The 21,681-nt window shown below is 45.1% G+C and overlaps 6 protein-coding genes across 8 annotated transcripts; 3 read left to right on the forward strand and 3 right to left on the reverse strand.

Moving 5' to 3' along the window:
* Positions 1–953: 953 nt before the first annotated feature.
* GL218_07697 (uncharacterized protein) lies at positions 954–3,101 on the forward strand (the record flags this gene model as incomplete). The annotated part of the gene is made up of 3 exons (XM_033584465.1): positions 954–2,031; positions 2,084–2,310; positions 2,364–3,101. The coding sequence occupies 3 exons, from the start codon at positions 954–956 to the stop codon at positions 3,099–3,101; spliced, it is 2,043 nt and encodes a 680-aa protein (XP_033432336.1).
* A 150-nt stretch (positions 3,102–3,251) lies between these two features.
* On the reverse strand, positions 3,252–4,208 carry GL218_07698 (uncharacterized protein; the record flags this gene model as incomplete). The annotated part of the gene is made up of 1 exon (XM_033584466.1): positions 3,252–4,208. One exon carries the CDS (start codon positions 4,206–4,208, stop codon positions 3,252–3,254), a length of 957 nt encoding a protein of 318 aa, XP_033432326.1.
* Positions 4,209–13,772: 9,564 nt separating this feature from the next.
* On the reverse strand, positions 13,773–15,496 carry GL218_07699 (the record flags this gene model as incomplete). Of its 2 annotated transcripts, XM_033584468.1 has the most annotated exons (4): positions 13,773–14,351; positions 14,409–15,084; positions 15,143–15,269; positions 15,373–15,496. In XM_033584468.1, 4 exons carry the CDS (start codon positions 15,494–15,496, stop codon positions 13,773–13,775), a joined length of 1,506 nt encoding a protein of 501 aa, XP_033432328.1. The 2 variants fall into 2 exon arrangements, with proteins under 2 accessions (XP_033432328.1, XP_033432327.1); XM_033584467.1 differs by lacking the exon at positions 13,773–14,351 and having other exon boundaries at positions 14,364–15,084.
* A 1,275-nt stretch (positions 15,497–16,771) lies between these two features.
* Positions 16,772–17,941, forward strand: GL218_07700 (Pre-mRNA-splicing factor slt-11; the record flags this gene model as incomplete). The annotated part of the gene is made up of 1 exon (XM_033584469.1): positions 16,772–17,941. One exon carries the CDS (start codon positions 16,772–16,774, stop codon positions 17,939–17,941), a length of 1,170 nt encoding a protein of 389 aa, XP_033432625.1.
* Positions 17,942–18,121: 180 nt separating this feature from the next.
* GL218_07701 (Mitochondrial zinc maintenance protein 1, mitochondrial) lies at positions 18,122–18,579 on the reverse strand (the record flags this gene model as incomplete). Of its 2 annotated transcripts, none has more annotated exons than XM_033584470.1 (3): positions 18,122–18,225; positions 18,288–18,461; positions 18,525–18,579. In XM_033584470.1, 3 exons carry the CDS (start codon positions 18,577–18,579, stop codon positions 18,122–18,124), a joined length of 333 nt encoding a protein of 110 aa, XP_033432627.1. The 2 variants fall into 2 exon arrangements, with proteins under 2 accessions (XP_033432627.1, XP_033432626.1); XM_033584471.1 differs by having other exon boundaries at positions 18,122–18,234.
* Positions 18,580–19,000: 421 nt separating this feature from the next.
* Positions 19,001–20,407, forward strand: GL218_07702 (Zuotin; the record flags this gene model as incomplete). Its single annotated transcript, XM_033584472.1, has 2 exons — positions 19,001–19,294; positions 19,364–20,407. 2 exons carry the CDS (start codon positions 19,001–19,003, stop codon positions 20,405–20,407), a joined length of 1,338 nt encoding a protein of 445 aa, XP_033432623.1.
* Positions 20,408–21,681: the final 1,274 nt, after the last annotated feature.

A 21,681-nucleotide genomic window follows, 5' to 3' on the forward strand; every position in this document is an offset into this window, starting at 1 on the left:
ACTACGGAAAGTAGCTTCTGTGTTAATATCCACGTTTAAACACATGACATGATCTAATGCTTTGTCAGTTGTTTAATAAAATGTTTTATTTAATATAGTTATATTATGTAACGTATTAACCGGTAGCTAACTAGTTGTAGTAGCTCTTTAAGTTTTGTAATTACGTAATCTCTAGACCTCTACGATTAGGTACAATTAATAGTCTTTCGACTTCGAGTTGAATGGTAAAGTTATAGCTAAGACTTTAAATGTTAACTTAACTACTTACTTAGCCTTTAATATTAACTAGCTTAACATAGTACCTTAAGTTCATCATAAGACATTCGTGTTGGTTAATAGATCTCATCATTTTACGTGTATACTGACTACCCCTATATACAATGAAAAGTATCTATTCTACATGAATGGAATAAGACATGAGACAATACTAGAGAGGGTGTATGAAACCAGGGTTTAGATCAAGTTCTTTATGGTTGCTGCACATGAAGGCAGTATACATATTGATAATGCTTCACTCAGTGGTTGGAATGGTGTTGTTTGTCATAACGCGAACTTCGGCTTATATAGCGAAAATCGGCCGTGACGCGAATCTCGCTTAGTGGACCTGCAACATGGCGTAGGCGGCGACAGCGAAAGAATAGAACATTGCCGGGCGGCCGAGGGAGTGGCTGTGCGTTGTACATATGAAATGCGAGGTTCGGGTTGTCACGACTAAATCGCTGCTCTGCTATTGGTGATGTATGGGGAAATTGACCGGATTTGGGTTGGACGAAGCGCAACACGCCTCTGTATTATAAGAATAAGTAGTGAGCCGTATAACTAACTTATTACCCCTTTTATTTGCCAACTCTATCTCATATCTGTTTTATCCAACTACGCAAGTAATATTCAACACTCTATACCCTTCATTTCTGTCCCTGAAATCTACCTAACCCAATCAGAAACCTTCCAAAATGTCAGCCGTAATCAATAACCAGTTCGATGATGCCGAGGGGGCGTCGACACCTCTATGCAATATTATTACCCCAGTAGGCATGCTCGGCTATGGCCTCAACGAGGAGGAGAACGCAGTCGCCTTAAGACATCTTCTCGCGACGGGTATTCCGACCGCTCTAATCTTAGACTCCGGCTCGACCGATAGTGGTCCAGACAGGCTTGCTCAGAAAGTAATGGGTTGTCCCCGAACAGCTTACCTCCGGGACCTTAGGAAGCTGCTTAAGTTAGTCAATGAGTTCCGGGTTCCGCTGATTTTCAGCTCGGCCGGAGGAGACGGGATCGACGAACACGTTCGAGAGATTGTAAAGGTTATCGAAGAAATTGCTGCCGAGAAGGGAAATGAGGATTATTCCTTGAAGACCGTCGCCATATTTTCCGATATCGAGAAGGAGACGGTCCGGGAACGCCTCAAGGCAGGAGGTGTGCGTGGATGCGGCCCATGTGTTCCGGATTTAACCGAAGAGGATATCGATGAATCGTCAGTGGTTGTTGCACAGATGGGACCCGAGCCGTTTATCGATGCGATGAAGGCAAATCCAGACTTTAACGTTATAGTCGGCGGTCGTGCCTACGACCCAGCCCCGTACGTCGCCTATTGCGCTTATTTGGCCGGATTAGATACGAACGACGTGAATTCGGCCGCGGTCCAACGCCAAATGGGTGGATTTACGCACATGGGCAAGATTCTAGAGTGCGGAGGGACATGTGCTGTGCCAAAATCACACGGTGCTATTGCAACAGTATATAAGGACGGAGGGTTTACCATCTCGCCTTTATCGCCGGCGGCCCATTGTACTCCGGTGTCAGTGGCTGCGCACACAATGTACGAGAAATCGCGCCCTGACATTTTGCATGGTCCGGGTGGATATTTTGATCTCAACTCTGCAACTTACGAACAGCTGCCCGATCAGAGGACGATCAAAGTCCGCGGCAGCAAGTTCCATTTCTCGAAAGAGAGCGGTCCGTATCAAGTAAAATTAGAGGCTGCTAGTATTATTGGATACCGATCGCTGTTCTTTGGTAGCTTCCGAGACCGTAAGTTCACTGAATAAGTCTCATTTGCCATCATTTGCTAACATTAAAGTAGCAATTCTAATTAGCCAACTCGATGCATTACTCAAGCTTGTCAAGCGATATGCTGCTGAACAGCATAGCCATGTGACTGAGAAATGGGACTTTGATTTCCATATCTATGGGAAGCCAGAGGAAGGTGTAGAGAATGCAACTCCTGAGGTATTCCTCATTGGTGAGGCACTGGCTCCTACGCAGGAATTAGCAACCAGCATCGCAGCCACAGCTAGAATAGGTGTTATTGTAAGTTGAATTGCTATCTGCATCTCAGGCGATCATTCGTTAACTTCTTCCAGCATGGAAGTTATCCAGGACAGAAAGCCACTTCGGGAAACTTTGCTTTCGGTATCGGTGGCAAGTCTGTTATCGAGTTGGGTCCATGCTCACGATTTACCATGTACCATCTCATGGACCTTGAAGAAGGCGAGGAGGGTTTATTACTGGGAGACAGCATCTCAACTCCTGCTACCAATGGTGTAAACGGTAACGGAACCCATAAGCAACGAAAGCCTCTGTTTACCCAATCTGCCTCTCTAATCGGCAATGGAGAGAGACCATCAGCAAAAGCTCCTATATCGACTACTAACGGCTCTGCAAATGGAGTCAAGTCAAGCAGCGAGGAGGGCTTCGCGACGGCTGAACTTATCAATGGCTTAAAATCAAAAGCATATACCAAGCCTACCAAACTTGGAGACTTAGCCCAAGTTGTAAGGTCCAAGAACTCAGGTCCGTATGAGATCACATTCGACCTCATCTTCGAGTCCCGAGAAACTTATCTTAAAGTTAAGGACTCCGGCCTCCTATCTGTTAAAACGGTAGCTTCCGTCTTTAAGCTACCAGAGAGCGACATATTATGGTGTGGATTCTTCGACCCGGCCCAGGCGTTTAAAGCCACAATCCCCCGTATTCGAGCTGGCAAGCGTATGCCGGGTGGAGGATTCATGGAGAATGATGTTCACGGATCTCAGCAACATCTTCCGCTTGTAAACTTGAAGTTGCCAGAAGAACTGCTTGCTTCCCTTTCCAAGGCTTAGTAGTATAAAGGAGGTACTGATACTACTGTATTATATATTTTGTATTTATGTGTAGGTAGTTTATGATCATTATGTTCAAGTTATTATTATCTAAATATTTATGTGATGTGATGCCTTTATATGCAATTACTACCCCGCTGTAACCCACCGCTATAACCCATGTCCTGAATGGAACTGTGATGTGTCAGTAGGAAGATTGAAAATATCCCACGAAGGATCCCCCCAAAACATGTTAGCGAAGGCGAGATCAGACGACCAGGGTTCCTCCACCTGAGGGTTAGTAGCGAAGACGTCTGCTTGTGGGATGTTGTTCTCGCTGGGTAGAGCTTCCGTAGTAACTGCGATCTCAGGTACCGAAGGATTTAGAGGAAAGCCGCGTAGCTCACGGGCTGTATCGATTGCGTCTAGTACTATTGATACCCCCATTCGATCTGGAAGATTGGGCCTGCTAGTATCGGCAGAAACGGGTGCTTGCTTGCAGAGGGTTTCGAATAGACTAGCAGCCCTATCATATTCATCTCGATGACGTGTAGCTAGTGTTTTGAATATCGTGTGAGCCATAATGACATGGTTTGCTGCTAACTGTTGTTCTTCGGCGTTGGCATTATTATTGAGACTAAAGTATCGGAGGAGAAATATAGTCGCAAAAGCGAGACCCCTATAATAATCTTTGGGTAGCGTCTTTTCGCGTTGCGCTGCTGTCAACGTTTGATTCTTATCTAGCCTCTCATGGAACCGCGAGTTCGCTAGGTGAATGATTCGAAGAGCGGTGGCTAGCCCTAATTTGAGTAATATTTCCTTCGCACCGGTACCTGATCGGGCTCGGGTTATCACCAGAGTGTAAACGTGCATTTTCACGACCAGGACACCAAGGTCAGTCATGCTTGTCCATCCATCAGGAAAAGTTATTTTTAGTGTATCTAGCTCGCCGTCAAGAAGCTGAATGACCGAAGAATCGACTACGCCGTCGTTCGCATTATGTACAAGGACATTGGTAAACCCCGCCAAAGTGAGCAGTACTCTAACCTGAATAGCGAACTCGCGAGGAAGCGTGTTTTCACTAAGAGTTGCACGGATAGCGGCAAGGTCGGAAGGAGTATTGATCATTGGGGGAAGTCCGAGATGCATACTAAGACTGAAAGATAATTAGCTAGCTGATATATCTTATACAAGATCGAATGACTTACGATGTGCTAACATAGAAGCAACCCAACCATGTGTTTGTTCTTTCGCGGGCACTTCCACCTACGGGACCAACGCTATGGAGAGAAGGAATAACCCCTGATCTTGGGCTCGATCTATGAAGACTCATATAAAGGGCAGCATTCACTGCGATCCCACAGTATAGCCAGCTGGGATCATCCCTTTGGTGAGGTACTGGCAACGGCCACATGCAAAGAATCAAAAGCGCCTGGATCTTGCTTAGCGGCATTGGAGCCCTTAGAATCTCCTCCCTGAGCATTCTCATGTACGGCTCATGGAGTCGATCGAATAAGGTCTCATCCGAGGTTGTGGGTAAACGTAGTGAGACGACAACAATTATCGTCCAAAATAAGAACGGATGAGAATGATGAATGGTTTTAAGCGATACCGGTCCCAGTATTGGGAGATTTGGGAGGAAGTAGGCAGTAAAACTTGCAAGATCTGTTAATTTAGATTGTCTTATTTGATAATAAAAATAGGTACTTACTGCTTGAATGCCGTGATAACTGTTTGGTTATCAATTATAACACCACCAAGATCGAAAGATTCTAAGCCCATAAGTTCGAAGTCATCCATCATAATAGTGACAGACGGCTGCGATGCATTGATGGATGAATCTTGCGATCGTGTAGTATCCGGATCTGGACTCGTAGTAGAACCAGCGCGTGCTTCTGATATTCTCTGGTCTCGAAGCTCTCGTAGCTCTTTTGACATGGCCTCAAGCCGTCTGTTCGCCTTCATTAGTAGCTATACGAGGAAAATCCCTACGCAGATATTTCGGCGCCAAAGAGTCTGAAAACATACTTTCTAGCTGGCGTTCTCCGAAAAGACGGATCAACCGTACAAGTGAGGTTTCTTGCGTGACATCTTGTACAAGGATTCGGGAACCTATCCTTAGAGTCACATCGAAGCTGTCTCAACGTTAGTTGAGTCTATCCTAATATGCGAGGATGGGTTTACGCACCTTTGATTGCTTGCATTCTGTGCACGTCTTGACGGGACGCACGCCTGGCCAACTTGGTGCGCTCGACGCCATTGGGATCGGCATTTGATCTCGCTTGATACCTTTTTTTTGTGACTAAATTCGCTCTTGTAAAAGCCTAAATTCGCATCTATATGCTAGATTATATGCTAGATAAAGTAGGTACCCATGCAGAAGCAAGTAATCATCTAGAGCTGACCGACGGTAGTTGAGCGATTGGAGATTGATAGGGGGGAATATTAATAAGATATGAAAAAAGAAGATGTCGACTATCTTGCCAAGCGTGATTCACATCGAATTTGATTCGCTACATACTATCCCTAAACCCATCCTGCCAAACGGCACAGGCTTTTAGCGTACGTATTTAATTCGGGTTGGTAGTAGATATACACTACCTTAGGTAGGTAGAGTAACATAGTGAAGGGGGGGGGGAATAGAATGCCCCTGTGCGTTTCCAGAAGTTCTGAATAGTCTTTGACAACCGTGGGGTTCAAGAGTATAGGTCAACAATACGACGAGTTGAGGCGGAGCATTCTTAGATTCAGGGGACTAGGGGGACATTGCATAAAGTCCCATAAAGTCCCATAGTTCCATAATCATGACTTTATGTGGCACGGAAAATCCCGAAAACCCCGGTTCAAAGAATCCGTATAAAATCAGCCCTACAAGCCATATTTAATGACGCGTCGCCGGGACTTCTCAAAACACTGCCCCCCTAAGTGTTCCCACAGCAAGCTGCCGAGGCTTTACTACATGGAGATACTACATGGACATCTGCTAGCAGCATCTGAAATTAGATCATCCTCGTCTTGTTCTCGTCTTAGTCTCGTCCCATCGACTTCCTTCGCTCCTCTCACTGGCTTGGATCTCATTGAACAGCTGCAAGGGTTCCAGTATGCTCTGTGCCATATGCGTCAACTTTGATGTGAGAGAACTATTGGTGAAAGCTACTGCTCAACTACCAAAAGGCTTTAATGATCCCACTGCGCCGGAAACATTCGAATGTCTCCGGCCGGCAATCCCTCACTTTTTCGAACATCATCCCAACTTGCTTTCGTTACAGTCCTCGATCGATGAATGTGATCTCTGCGCTTGCATATGGCAGTCGTATGCTAGTAAAGCCCACCCTAACGAACTTGTTCATGATGAGTTACTTAAAGGCATGAATACGCGGCAGATATTTATAGGGACGACCGCCTGGGACGCTACTCTTAACGGGTTACCTCATGTTGCTATCATTCAAAACGGAGAAAGGGGAGCTGTACGCACTCTGGCCTCATTTGAGGTATGCGCCCTAAGAGGTAAGTCACGATTTGTTCTAATGGTACAGTAATGAGTAAACAAAGTTGTAGGTCACGAGCCATTAGACCACCAAGATCTTCTTGCTAGGTCCATATATAGAAATTCGGGTTCGCAAAAGTGTTTACAACTTGCAGCTAGATTTCTAGGCGACTGTGTTAATAAACATAAGTCCTGTTCTTCTCAATATCCGACTTCTTCTAAACTTCCGACGAGAATTATCGATACGGAGGGAGTGAATCCTAAGCTTGTTGATGGTGATGGTCAATGTGGAATATTTGCGGCACTGTCATATTGTTGGGGCGGTGATTCTACTTTCATACTTACAGCAGCAACTGAGCAATTATTTCGCGAGGGTCGGCCAATTGGCGAGTTTCCTCCTACTATCCGTGATGCCATAAACATCACCAAAACTCTCGGTATCCGTTACATCTGGATCGATGCGTTATGCATTATTCAGGACTCGGATGAGGATTGGGCCCAGGAGGCTAGTCGGATGCGCGAAGTTTACAGAGGAGCAGTTGTCACGATAGCGGCAGCATGTGCTTCCAAAACTAGCGAAGGGATCTTTCAAGAAAGAGTAGTGTCGAATCTCCCTAGGTGTTGGCTTGACTGGAGGAACGGAGATAAAAATCCATCTAAAGTATTCCTACGCATAGGGTCTGAACTATGGGATGAAAGAATGCACCAAAGCATTCTGAACACTAGAGGTTGGGTTTTGCAGGAAACCCTCTTGGCGCCACGAACATTGTGGTTCGGTCAACAGCAGTTGTGTTTTGAGTGTCCGAAAGGGAGTGTGGATGAAGCAGGGCGGACTATTAGGATAATGGAGGTATATCGCAGTAAAGAATTTATTCAGTCACTCCGTCAGGAGATAATTCCTAGTTGGAGGAGACATTTGATCGCTCTTCTTCGAGAGATGCATATTCCCCCGGCTGCCACAGTTCCATGGATATCACTAACAAATCTCCTCCGAGCACGAGATCTAGAAACTATACGTCATAGAGTTATTGTCCGGAAACCATTCACATTGCAGGGATACTTTAAGCCGCCTGTGGGTAGCTTTGGAATGTCGCATTTTAATTTTTGGCTCACGATCATCGAGAACTATTCATCTAGGCAACTCACCAAGCCAACTGACACTCTTCCAGCATTATCGGGGCTCGCAAGGGAGTTTCACCAAGCTACGGGTGACACGTATGTCGCCGGACTTTGGAAAATGGATATAATACAAGGCCTCACCTGGGTAAGCAAGTTATAAAACTAAAAACTACCCCCTCGTTCAACAGATTCGTCAATGTATGACACTACCTTCGAATGTCTGAGATACACTACCCCTGGTTTAGACGTGCAGGAATTAGTCTGAGACTAACATTGGAACGTAATAGACAAGAAACTCACTCAGAAAGAAGTCACCCAGTGGCTATGTCGAAAAGGGGCCAATTTTACTTGACCAATATCTTGCACCATCATGGAGTTGGGCAAGTACACTAGGCCGAAAAGTTTTGTTCATGGCCGACAGGCAATTCGATCACGTCAAACGCTTCGCCGAAGTTATAGATATCAATATCCAGCTTGCTACCCATGACCCTTTTGGTGCCGTAAAGGGGGGAAGTATCACTCTTCGTGCTCCTTTTCTAGAACTACACTCTCAGGACTTACTCAACGCTCCTCATCCATCATCGCCGTATCCGAAGTTAATGGCAAAAATTTCCAAGGTGTTGAAAGGTGCGATAAGTAGTGAATATGGACAAAAGCATAGAGCCTATATAGGACAAAAGTTTGCAGTCTTAAAGCTGATCCAGTGGCGGCGCCTCCTTGAGACTACCGAGCGCGTATGCTTCTTAATACTAGAAAGTGTTGAAGACGGCAATGATTGGAGGCGGATAGAGCGCCTCGACCTTACTGCTAGAGAAACCGTGCTTTGGGACAGTGAGGAAGTAATTGATTCGCTAGCTATCCTTGAGGAGATTAAACATGCTTTGAGAACGCATATCGTGAGGATCATCTAACTTATCACTATCAACTACTATCGAGTGTAGACTAGATCGACGATATTAGGAACTTATTCAACAATAGGTACCTTTATAACATCTGGTCATTAAAGCATAGCTTTGGTATCAGTATGCCATTAGAAATTCTATGTTACGAAGTAGTCTACGGCACCATCGAGGTGTTGGCCTAGGCCCGCCTCTCCCCCCTTTTTTATAACAAGAAAAAAAAGACTTTACATGATTATTGGTAGTCATGTAAATTTGCGACTATTCGGTACCTAAGCAAAAGATAGAATTTTGTTATATCCAGCCGCAGCGAAAGTATCATGAGCTATCCTAGTAAATATAGCATTCAATCATTCTCACCATAGCCTCTACCTATAGGATGACTATCGTGGTTATACCTTGTAGGTATCACGTTGAATAGCGCAACTATAATACCCTTGTATTCCTATATGAAAAGGCGTGGCGCACAGACAATGTATCACCACCGATTCGTGCACTCTAGGAATGGCGTATTAGCAGAACTCTACTAGACACAGCTGTGAAGTACTTACGCCGTTAGTAGCGAATCTTCTTGGGTAATATCGAGTATAAAGGGCACAATATTGCCCAGCAGGCCGGCCATTCCTAAGGAGTAGATAGGTCGTGAAGAAACGACATATCTGCGGCTGACCCTGCTCAGGAGGGTTGGCAAGGTTATTTCGATTCTGAGCATCGCACGCGGCAGCGCCTGTTCATTAAACCATATTGTGTCAGTTTCGAACCTCTTTAATTTGCGTTTCGTTGCCAATTTGCTGTTCAGGTCGAAGCAAGGTAGCAAAATAGGATTGTAGGATATGTAAAAGTTATGTCACTCACTTCTAAAAGTTAGTTGTTATAATTCGAGAAATAGGGGGCTCATGAATTGAAAGTGCGGGTATTGTACGTACCAAAGGCCTGGGTCGAAGAAAGTATTGGTGAAGATCCTTGAACCAATGTAGGTGCCTCCTTGCGCCGTATTGGTAGGACTAGACGTGGTAGATGTACCTGTAGTCCTCGTTCCCGTCCTCGTCCTTGCCGTCGTAGTAGGTGTGGGATCCATGTCGTCGGGCGGTACATCGCTGACATGGGTTAATAATCATCTCTTCAATGTGAGGGCTGAGACGATATTTATGAGGCTATAGGTATTCTACTCTCCTTAACTAAGGAATTCTGGTCCCTTGTAGAGTCGTAGAGACTTGAAAAGGAGTAGAGGGCCTTCGATTTTACGTACATAGTGTCGTTTCCGGTGGGCTCGCCATCGTACCCGGGGACGGTAGGGATGGCATTTTTCATGTATCCATTTGACCCTGCGATAACCACGTGGAAGTCTGCTATATACTGTCCAGTATTAATAGCTGTCTCTACAGAGACAAGACCGCCCCAGAAAATGCATTTAATGTTAGTAGTCGAAGGGGGATTCGTGCAGCCAGTGCCTGGCGCGAGAGAAGGATCTCTTTCAAAGAAGATATTAAAACCTTGGCAGCCACGCCAGACATCATCACATTGGTCGGCGCAAGTTTGAGTGTCATAGGAGTCCACGGTTATAAAGCCTAGATATCCGTAGGATACACTCCTAGCATGTATATTAACATAAGTTACGTTATATCCAGATGGTGTAGGTGCTTGGGTCGAGATTCTAGTAAATGCCCTTAACCCAAGAAAAGCACTATCGGTATCGCGATTTGGCGTAGGGCCTGCACCGGTAGGGTTAGGCTGGCATGCTGTTTGACGCGCGACAAGCTCTGGTGTTGTGGCGGGTTCAGTTCCTACGGGCAGAGGACTCTCTGTGGCAGATTCCGTAGCCTCGCTTAAGTTGTAGGTTGTTGAATCGGCAGTAGGCCCAACTGGTATAGAAACTGATGTTACGCTTGGTGCAGAATCGACAAGCGATGTGTCAATGGCCTGTCTCGGTTCATGCGGAGAGGCCATAGCCAGAGTCACGAGGACCTGAAAGACTGATAGAACTGACTTCATATTGCGAGATTAAAACAGTCTCAACCCTTTTGCGTATAAGTTAGAATAAAGGTAGGACGAGCTGATACTAGGAGATAAGCGGGCATAGGTATGAAGGCGATGATGGGCGTCAAAGGAAGATAAGTCTATTTGATACCATTAGTACATCGCACTGAATACCTGGGTATATAAAACTTATATGAATTAATTTGCAGGACGGCCATTGATTATTTCATAACTACAAATATTTTACTTCAGTTCATCGTCACTCGATTTACCATCACATTGACCATGGTTTTACTTCATTTTTCCTCTGGATTGATTGCCAAGAATTCTGCCCGAGTCATTTTCCCATAAATCGTGTCACATATATCCCTACCAACGGGGCTAGATGGTCCATTATCCTAGTGTGAAAATATGGGATCTCACTCAACATTTCAGTTTACATATTTGTACTGTGTGTGAGGGGATTGTTTTCAGATGAGATGGGTTCAGACGACTATTCTGTTACCTCACTCGGCTTGTTCATAGTTTCTCGCCCTGCACCTAGATCAGTTCATCCAGAGGTCTAGTAGTTGCCCTTTACCTATCTTAGAACATAAAACTTCTAGCATCAATAATACCCCGCGTCGTAAAAAGAAGCTTGCCCATTCTTAAAGCTGCTATGAGTCATGTATCATATACGGAAATAATTTTTACCGTCTTGCACTACGTGATAATATTAAGCTTAAGAACTTGAGCTACTTAAATAATACAACTCTATGCTTGGTTAACCGTCCCTTCATAACGATAAAATAGTTTTGTACAACTTATGTAGGTTGGTAAAAATACATTAGTCGTAGAGCGGATGTCTATCTTAAAATTATATCTTAAAGCCTTAAGGAATGACGAAAGTTTAGGTACGTTTAACCTTGAGTAGGATTCTATCGGCTACAAGGTGTACGTTATGATTTTTCTGCTATTCAAGTACTCTTTCTATGTAAAGATATAGTAGATTTCAAATACCAATTAATTACTATGTGACCTATTTACCGATATTTTTAACTACCTACATAAATAAAGACGAGAAATCCAAGTTTATTCTTTTACTATGTATGTCCTATTATGGGCGAAGGACGAATGCTGGGTGTATAATTACCATCAAGGCGGTAGCAATGGTAACCATGAATCCATCCAAACCAACAAACAACCATTGGTTAGTAGCAAGAGAACTCGAAAGGCCTTGTGAAAGCTCGGCAACACGGTAGCAAGACCGAATGAGGATCAATATCGTCGCAAGGAGGAGCATGAAGATAAACACCACTAGCGATCTCTGGATGTGATATCTAAGTTCTATCGACGTAGCAGCCATATCTAAACCATCAGGCGATGACTTCTTAGAGTTCGTACCACGGTGGTTTCGATGCGGGTATAAAATTATACCGAGGAAGAGGATAAGGAACATGCATAGTGAGAAAACCTGCAATGCAAGACCAGCGATGGTAATCTTCGTTCCAACAAGAAGACCATTTGAGGGAGGTGGAGGGTTGTCGGGTGTGCTTTCGCTTGTAGCAAGACCTCCACCGACTGCTTGAATAATTAGGGCTATTATATCGCTGGGTATAAAGAAGGCAGTGTAGAAATTTGGACTGATATCGAAGCAACCTTGGCCTAAGGTAGTGGCGACGTGCTTGAGGGAAATGTATATCCTACCATACGAGTCAGCATGAAATGCATTTCACGCCGAGGAGAATAGGGAACGTACCCTGCAGTAATGAAAACAGGAGCCAAAGTTAGAAGGGTGAATTGGATCGAGAAATAGTTTACGTCGAACGGATCAGCCCACCCAAGATCGCGAGACAGGTAGCCAACGAACTCAACAAGGGCTCCGAGCGCAACGACAACACTATAAACGATCCATCTGCGCGTGCAAATCGCGGCAATGATTGCCCATAGAGCTGCCAGACCGAATATGATAGTGAAGAATATGTTTATGCCTAAATTTGGTCTGTAACCATATACGGTGAACGACTCCGGACACGTATCTAGAGTACACTGTTGGGTCGCCATAGGTAGCTATCTCCTAGCTCGACATATATAGTGCTCTATTTGTGATGGCTATGTCGAAGATTGAAGCTGAAACGAAGATAGGGGTAGATTTGGATGAGGAAATAAAATTATTTAGCATGATGACAGGGACGACATAAAATACTTATACCAAAACATCGCTAATAGCCGTTTTTCTCATGGAGTGTTGGTTCTAAGAGGCTTGGGGCTGAGTTAGGTTGTGCCGCTCCCGAATTCCGTCTATTGTGCCGAGTTGTCATTTTTATCCTATCTCTGGGTCATGAGTAAGAGCAATGCCACGAAATACCAAGAAGGCTATGATCAATTGAATTATTGGGTGTAAGAAAATAATCAACTCATTGGATAGGTACTGGTTGACATCCGGGATATATCAGGAATTAAATCTCGTAATGCATATGAATTAAAATTAACTTAGGTGCTCACATTAAAAAAAGGACTCCTAATTTTGCCTTCGGTAGGATATAACAAGTTGGTAGCTACGATATCGAAATGTATTTTCCAATAATACTTTCTTGCGTATACATACATCCCCGAATATTATACTCTTAGTAGGCTCCTCAAGTTATGTAGTGAAAGGCAACTAGAACCTGTTAGAGCCGACAGGAACAATTAATCTGACTTTGACAGTGTGGGGTGAAATTTCTCCGCGTCTTTCTTTTTATTATAGAGAGGACTCGGAGCCCCGAAGAACCGACGTCTTGGAGTCCGGAGCTTGGCAGGGGCTTAGAAGCCGGCGGACAGCAACGAAAAGTAAAAATGGCAACATGAATGTCACGATAGGTGTAATAATAGCAGATTACCCTTGAGATAAAATTTTCTATTCCGTGCATCTTTTCATCATCCCTTTTGCACGGGACCCCCTATTACCATACCATACTTCGGTGCCTAGGTAGGTTAGCAGGTAGGTACGTATTAGTAGAGTACCAGCTTATTCCAATATCTTTGGGGGAATTAACACTCGATTGCTAAACTACCTGACATGACTATGAATCAAATAACTAAGAGGTACTTATATATCGTAAAGTTGCTGATTTTATATACGTTATATCATATTTACAAGGCATTTTGATTTTGATTTAATCATTTGTTATTTGGTTCTAACTAGTTAATATTTGAATATTTAACTATAGGCTCTTTTCTCATTTTTCTTCAAACGATCGTAGAGGGCGGAACTTCCACAGAAGCATCATTTTTACTATGGCTTATGGACTCGGCGAAGGGTGAACGTTTCCGCATCGACGGCCCCTTGTAGTAGATGACGAATGTAGCGACTACAAGAATCAATCCGATACCTGCAAGCACGGTATTCGCTACCTGAAGACCGTAATCAAAATCAAACGCGTCGTAATATGGTGCTGCAACCCATGTCAATACTCCAGCCAAGAAGTCACGAGCAAAACCGTTGCCTCCCGTTGCAGAGGCCGAGTAAGGACCGTACGCTTTCACCATATAGTCGATAGTAGTCATGTAGATGGTATAGTTAGCGATGCCGATGAAGAGGCACCCGATCATCGGGGCAATCCAATGTACCTCAGGCGTGCTTGTCCATGCAAATATCATTAATCCGATGGGGAGAAGTGGTGCGGTAAAGAGAAGCCACCATAATCGTGATTCGAATTGAGCGTGCTCACTAAGAGGATTCTTCGCCCGTAGTGCCCGGTTACGGTATATAGATGGAATGAATAGTAGATACCCCAGGATATAAGCAATTCCAAACGGGATAAAAGACTAGTGGCGGTATTAGCAAACATGCCGTGATCTAACGGGAGTATTAATATAACCTACAAGCCCTATCTGTATGTTGGTAAAATTCCACCGCTCGAATACGCGACGCAGGGACTGAATTTGCATGAATATTAGGGCATCGCTAAACCCGGACAGCAAAGATAGCACCAAGACGATTTTCTCCTTGTAGAGCATCTGGAAAGGACGCGTCCATATAGCGAAAACTTCCTTTGGTACCAGATAGTCTTTGAACGGTTTCAACTCGAAGGGCCCGTAGACGTTACTGTTTTCACCGGTCGCTTCGAATTTAGCCTCCCTCATCTTCTTCGCATACCTATTGACTAGAATGGCGGAACGAGTTTCTGGAACGAATACTAAATGTAGTATCTGGACAAAGAGCCCGAAGATGAGTTGAATCCAGATCGTCCACGTCCAGTGGAGATTTTGTTCGATAAATCCGCCGATGATGGGTCCGATGATAGAGCCACCTACGGAAGAGAGGACAATATATGCCAGCGGGAGTTCTTGCTCATCGGCGATAAACATGTCCGCAACAACTCCCAGCGTAACACTGCCGCCGGCGGAGAAAAGGCCTCCAAGCGCACGTCCGACAAGAATACCAGCGAATGACCGATGGATATTGGCGAGACCAACAGGGATACAACACAAATTGACCATGAGAAGTGAGTACTGAAGAACGGGTTTTCTTCCGAATTCTTCAGACCAAGGTGCCCATCTATGGGAGAGTTTAATATATGAGAGGCCGGGATGGAGAGTGTATTGGTTAGGCTTACAGCTCACATCCAAACGCATATAGGACAAGAAACACGGCAGCACCGCTAACTGCGGCTTGGTTACTAACACCGAAGTCCTTGACAATACCACTCTGGCCGTTCGCATATAAGGAAGCGTTCAAGTTCACTAGAGAATCAAAATTAGGATCCGCGTTTCAGTAAGGTATATAGGAATTTGAAGCAGGGAGAATATAGGCTGTGTAGTGACATAAGCATAAAAAGAAACGTACTAGAGATTTGGACGAGAAAAATGATGGTAAGTGTCACCCATTTTTTCCACATGGGCCATGCGTAAGCCAGGGCTTCCGGACAGTCATTTTCCGTAAGGATGCTGGGGCCTGAGCCTGCTTGCATTAATGCAGCTTCATCGTGTGATGCAGTGTGCTTGGGTATAGTTCCCCGCGATATTGTAGATTGTGCTGAGAAGCTTTCACCAGTACTACCTTGGACAGGTGAAGCAGGTTGGTTGACCATTTGAGAATCTTCCCTAATATTATTCGGAGAAACTTCCATAATGTTACTTGAAAAGGGAAGTAGGTGAGTGTAGATAGCCAGGTGATTTTATGGAAAAAGGTAGGGAATGAGAGTATAGATATAGACTTTCCATGGCACCTCCGAGTATGGGCACATACGGGGAGTTGTCTCATCTCATTTAGGATTTACCATACTATCCCATCATAAGAAGACAGGAAACGCCACTTTAGGAGCCGGACCGGAACTAATCACTTGAGGATGGTCTCGTGGACAGGGCATAACTTACATATTCGTTACTTCATGTTGCTTTACGTTTCTAGTAAAACACCGAACTTGGAGTACTTATCTAACATGTGTCTTATGAAAACTAGCAGAGCTGGTGATATGGTACGACAACAACATGGTGTTTTTTCGCAACTTTTCCAAACTCGGACCTTTGTTGCGGGGAAACGCTCGGTGATTCAAGTAAGTTTATATCTCAATTCTTAATAGTAGTTGGGTACCTATTGAGGGGGTATTGACCGGCCCGCGGGGAAGGTAAATGTGGTAAGGGTAAACATGGTTCACGAGAAGGCGAATTGTCTATTATAAATTATGGCTCTATTGTGACTAAATGATTTCTAGTCTGATCATGGGGCTTCTATATGGAAATTTGGGATTTGTTGGTCTCGTTAGACGTCGTGGCTAGTATGCATCGTGGTTTGCTGGGATAATTGATTGTTGATATGTATTGATAGAAGAAGACAAATAGGAGAGAGTCCGCGATGTTTTGTTTAGAAAATTAGGAGTTTGAACCGCCGGGCTTAAACCCAAATTCCATCATTGAAGTTAAAATGGATCCCGGGCCATTGGCTTGGGCGACGGACCCCACGGGGGAAATAAGGGAGACCCTGTTTAGTTACATTATCAATTATGTACCTCTTAATGTTATACTATATGCTTTTAAAAGGATATTCCTTATTAAAATTTCCTAACTAGGTCCTGATCCCGCTAATATCGCCACCATCAGCCACATATTAAACTAATGCAGCCTCACCTGATAGATAAGATCTTTAGACCCACTATGATTCAACTTTAAGCTACGGACGCCTCAAATTTCCAATTTGTCGCGACAACTTCAATAATATTAAAACTTTAACCACTTTTTCTCAAAACATGCCGCCTCAAATAAAACAAGACCTGAATCGATCAGGCTGGGAGTCAACTGACTTTCCATCCGTATGCGAGAATTGTCTACCGCCGAATCCATATGTTAAGATGTTAAAGGAGGACTACGGTGCCGAATGCAAGATCTGTACGCGACCTTATACCATCTTCTCTTGGGCAGCCGACCGTGCCCACGGCCGCAAGAAACGCACAAACGTGTGTCTTACATGTGCACGCATGAAAAACTGCTGTCAATGCTGCATGCTCGACTTACAGTTTGGTCTACCCATTCAACTTCGTGATGCCGCCCTTAAAATGGTTGCACCTGGACCCCAGAGCGAAGTCAACCGCGAATACTTCGCGCAGAACAACGAGAAGGCTCTTGAAGAGGGAAGAGGTACCGAGGAATATGAGAAAACAGACGAGAAGGCGCGCGAGCTATTACGACGACTAGCAAACAGCAAACCGTATTTCAGAAAGGGACGGGCAATTGAGGATGGAAGCGCAACCGAGTCGAAACCTACTGGGAGTTCAAGAGGAGGCAGCCCATCGGTAGGAGCTGGTATTGGTGGACCGGGCCCGATACGCACTCGCGACTCCAGAGCAGCGGCGGCAGCAGGTGCTGGTACAGGTCCGAGACCAGGAAGAGGAGGAAGACCGTTCCCCAGTGCATCCCAATTACCACCCGGTCCTAAAGATTGGATGCCTCCTTCCGACAAATCTATCATGAGTCTATTCGTTACCGGTGTCGAAGACGATTTACCTGAGTACAAAATTCGAGACTTTTTTAAGGAACACGGTAAGATCAAGTCGTTGATCTGTAGTCATATGTCACACTGCGCATTCATCAACTACGAGACACGAGAGGCCGCCGAGAAAGCATCCGAGGCTTGCCAGGGCCGAGCGGTAATTGCAGGCTGCCCGCTTCGAGTGCGCTGGAGTTTACCTAAGGCAATCGGGACGATGAATAAGGAGGAAAGAGCCTCTATGGCTCGCGATGGTCGATCGGCATTTCCAGACCAACGACGAGGAAATGGTGGTCCCAAAGCGATCGGAGCACCACCGTCTCAGGGAGGACCAAGCCAGACCGGAACAGCACAGGATATTGATAACATGGCTATGGTAGCACCGCCACCAGGGGCAGCAGACGTCAACTATGCCAGCTTGGCTGGAGACTAAAAAAGGAGATATGACTTAATGCATGGGCGGCGTTTGAGCATTGCGATTACAATAGGGTTTCAGTGAGATATCTATCATAAAGGATGCGCAACCACTTAATAGTGGTTATGATGTTTGTTGGTACACTATGGGTATCATGATATAATACAAGACTTCGAGAATTTAGCCTCATTGTCTGTGTCACCTATCGGCACACGTCTTTCCGTCAATTTTAGCTGTCTGGCCATTCGGGAACTTGACCGTATCGTTGTCGCCACGTTCCGTATCCTCGTGTATCCGTAGCTCTAGATGTTCTGTTAGGGACATATGTTACCTTGACCAAATCTATATTCAGTTGAAAACGTACTGTATCTTTCGCCAACTTTCTTCCCCTGTACTATATTCTGTCGTAAAATGGCAGCAACTTCTTCAGCATGCTTGATGGCGCCTGGTAATTCGGGATCCGTAGACTCTAGGGAGGCATTGACGCGGAAACTTTCACGTATAGAGGCCCGTGCTGCAGTTAAGACTCGTTCATCGCCTAAAAATACAGCGTCAACAATTATCATTTATACAAGTCAGGTTTGAATTCATATATTCCTACCTTGAAAAGCTACCCTCGCCGCTCGGAGGAGACCTCTATAGGCTTGTAACGCCATTTTGACACACTGACCACTAACGAATATACTTTATTTGGAAGCGAAAATATTAAATCAAGAACATTAATATCAAATAGGTAGGTTGGTTTATTGTATAGCAGTTATGCAGAAACATTGGTAATTATTCCGTATCTACGAAGAAAGTTTCTGGAGTGGAATTGACAGAAAAAGATTGTGGCTTGAGTAGGTACTTAATGCATAAAAGCTGTGGCTGCTAATCCCCACCAGCCATATACCCAAGGTAGGGCATCATGTGCATAAATCGGTATTAATGCAAGAGACCCCTGCAATAAATTTCCACTATAGGAATCATAAAAGTTCTAGATAAGGATAAAAAAATTAATTCTTTTAACCCCACGAAGGTACCTAACAACTTTTCGTCCCTTCAACCCATCGGACTTGTACAAAGCAACGAGCGACAATGGCTACATCAACCATAGTAGCACGACCGCTACCCGCACTGCCGGAAGGTTGGTCTGCAGAGAAAGACTTCAAACCAATTGGTTCTATTACTGCATCAACTCAGCGTACTATTGAACCTGTCGGCCCTCATTTCCTTGCCCATGCCCGTCGTGCTCGCCATAAGCGCACATTTTCCGAAGATGATCGAATTCAAGCACAGGAGAGCGCCAAGAAAATCGAGAAGGACGATGAGAGCGATGTTAGCGAACCTGAGGATCCTTTAATGCTTCAGCGGGAAGCCAAGGACTGGAAGGTAAGAATATTTAAAATATTCGTTAAATATTTACAATTATTCATAAATTGTACTAACGTCTTTATATAGTCGCAAGATCACTACCAAGTACTAGGTCTATCAAAGTACCGATGGAAGGCAACGGAGGAACAGATCAAGCGTGCTCACCGTAAGAAGGTCCTAAAGCACCACCCGGACAAGAAGGCGGCCCAGGGCAGTACTGAGGACGACAACTTCTTCAAGTGTATCCAAAAAGCTACTGAGGTCCTACTTGACCCTGTTAAGCGCCGACAGTTCGACTCTGTTGACGAGAAGGCCGATGTCGACCCGCCCACCAAGAAGGAGCAGGCCAAGGGCAATTACTACAAGCTCTGGAGCCGCGTCTTCAAGTCCGAAGCCCGCTTCTCCAAGCAGCAGCCCGTGCCCACCTTCGGGGATGAGAAGTCGGCCAAGGAAGAAGTCGAGAACTTCTATAATTTCTGGTACAACTTCGACTCGTGGCGCTCGTTTGAATACCTAGACGAGGATGTACCAGACGACAACGAGAACCGCGACCAAAAGCGTCACATGGAGCGCAAGAACGCCAACGCCCGCAAAAAGAAGAAGGCCGAGGACAACGCGCGCCTGCGCAAGCTTCTAGACGACTGCTCCGCCAGCGATGAGCGTATCAAGAAGTTCCGCCAGGAAGCCAACGCCGCCAAGAACAAGAAGCGTCTCGACAAGGAAGCCGCCGAGAAGAAGGCCAAGGAGGACGCCCGCCTGAAGAAGGAAGCAGAAGAGAAGGCCGCCAAGGAGGCCGAAGAGAAAGCTAAGACGGAGCGCGAAGCCAACAAGAAGGCCAAGGAGGCCGCCAAGAACGCTGTCAAGAAGAACAAGCGTGTGCTGCGTGGTTCCATCAAAGACGCCAACTACTTTGCCGGTGCTGCCGACGCTAGCCCCGCCCAGATCGATGCCGTGCTGAATGACGTCGATCTCGTGCAGGGCAAGATAGATCCCGACGAGATCGCAGCTCTGGCTAGCAAGCTAGGCGGCCTCAAGGTCGCGGACGAGATCAAGGGCGTGTGGAGCGAGGAGGTCAAGAGACTAGTCGCTGCTGGCAAGCTAAAGGATGGTGAGGCCAAGGCATTGGTGTAGATAGACTTATAACTTGTCCACAAGATATAATTACCTTTAGATCCTCTAGCTCGTCTACATATTGTGCTGTCTCCTAATGTATTGGGCAAGTACCTACGTATGTATTATTAGGTAGGCTAGGGAAGATTAGAAGGCTTACCCTACGCATATAAGTAGAATTAGACACAAGGATGACTTTTTATAACAGTTAGGTAGACGTTTGCTTGACGTGAATTGTCAAGACGTGAACACTTTACCAAGAAGGCTATATCTCATTTTCTATTTTTATGAACTTGAATGAAACCCCAATATAGCCATGTTAAGCCATCGCCGCCTATTAGTAGGTCATGATGCAATAAAATATTCCTCCAGCTGGTGGATTCATATTCACCCCCTCTCTTCTGGTCCATTCGTTTTCTGTCTGATTACCGTAGATCCCTTCCCGTATTGCGTCCAACCCTTCTCTATGTGATTGTAAAGTTACTAAAGGATTAAGTCGCGTCCAAATGATTAGCGCCGGAAACTGACCCCTTGGCCAACCGTACAAGGTCTCATAACTCTCGAGAATCAATTAAAATATACCTAGTCATCGATATCAGTTGAGTAGTTCGCTGTAGAAGCAATGAATTAGTCTAGGACAATGATATCTTCCGCATTGTCCTTCTTTTTGAATATTCCATAAGCCTTGGACTGTCGAGCCCTCCAGGACTTCCGATCCTTACGTGGTAATGGGCCGTACCAGGCAATCTTGAACTTGCGATTAACTACCTTGATCTGATTTTCGTCTCCAAGTATCTGTGCTAGATCCCTGTGCGAACTTAAGGCTTCCTGAAAGATTGCATTCTCTTTCTCTGAAAGTTCCTTGCATATTACACTGAACATGCCCCTATTCTTATCTACGTCTCGTTCTGAGAGTTTGCATTGGAATGAGATATCATTTTTGCATGACCAATCTTCAAGCCAGTCTTCCCACTGCTCGCCGCGGCCTCCTAATATTCTATATTCGACGCGAAGCTCTCTAAGCGCAGATGTCTGTGCTCCAGATTTTGTCTGTAAGAAGTACTTGAAAAGCTGCTGGATAGTCGATATAGTCATGAAAGGGGTGAAAAACTTGCGTACAGTGTCGTCTCTGATAGATAGGTCGAGCACAGAATGACCATCCTCCGTATAAAGCAATGGGTCAAGCTCGAAGTGCAACTCCAAAGTATGTAACTTCGGGAATGAGGTTAGAATGTTCAACGTGTCCTCTGTCCACATTGTAGGGTGGCTTATCCTTAAGGCCAACTCCTCAAGGT

Source organism: Daldinia childiae (genome assembly GCF_008694065.1).
Source record: "Daldinia childiae strain JS-1345 chromosome Unknown Scaffold9, whole genome shotgun sequence".
In the NCBI taxonomy this organism is placed as follows: domain Eukaryota; kingdom Fungi; phylum Ascomycota; class Sordariomycetes; order Xylariales; family Hypoxylaceae; genus Daldinia; species Daldinia childiae.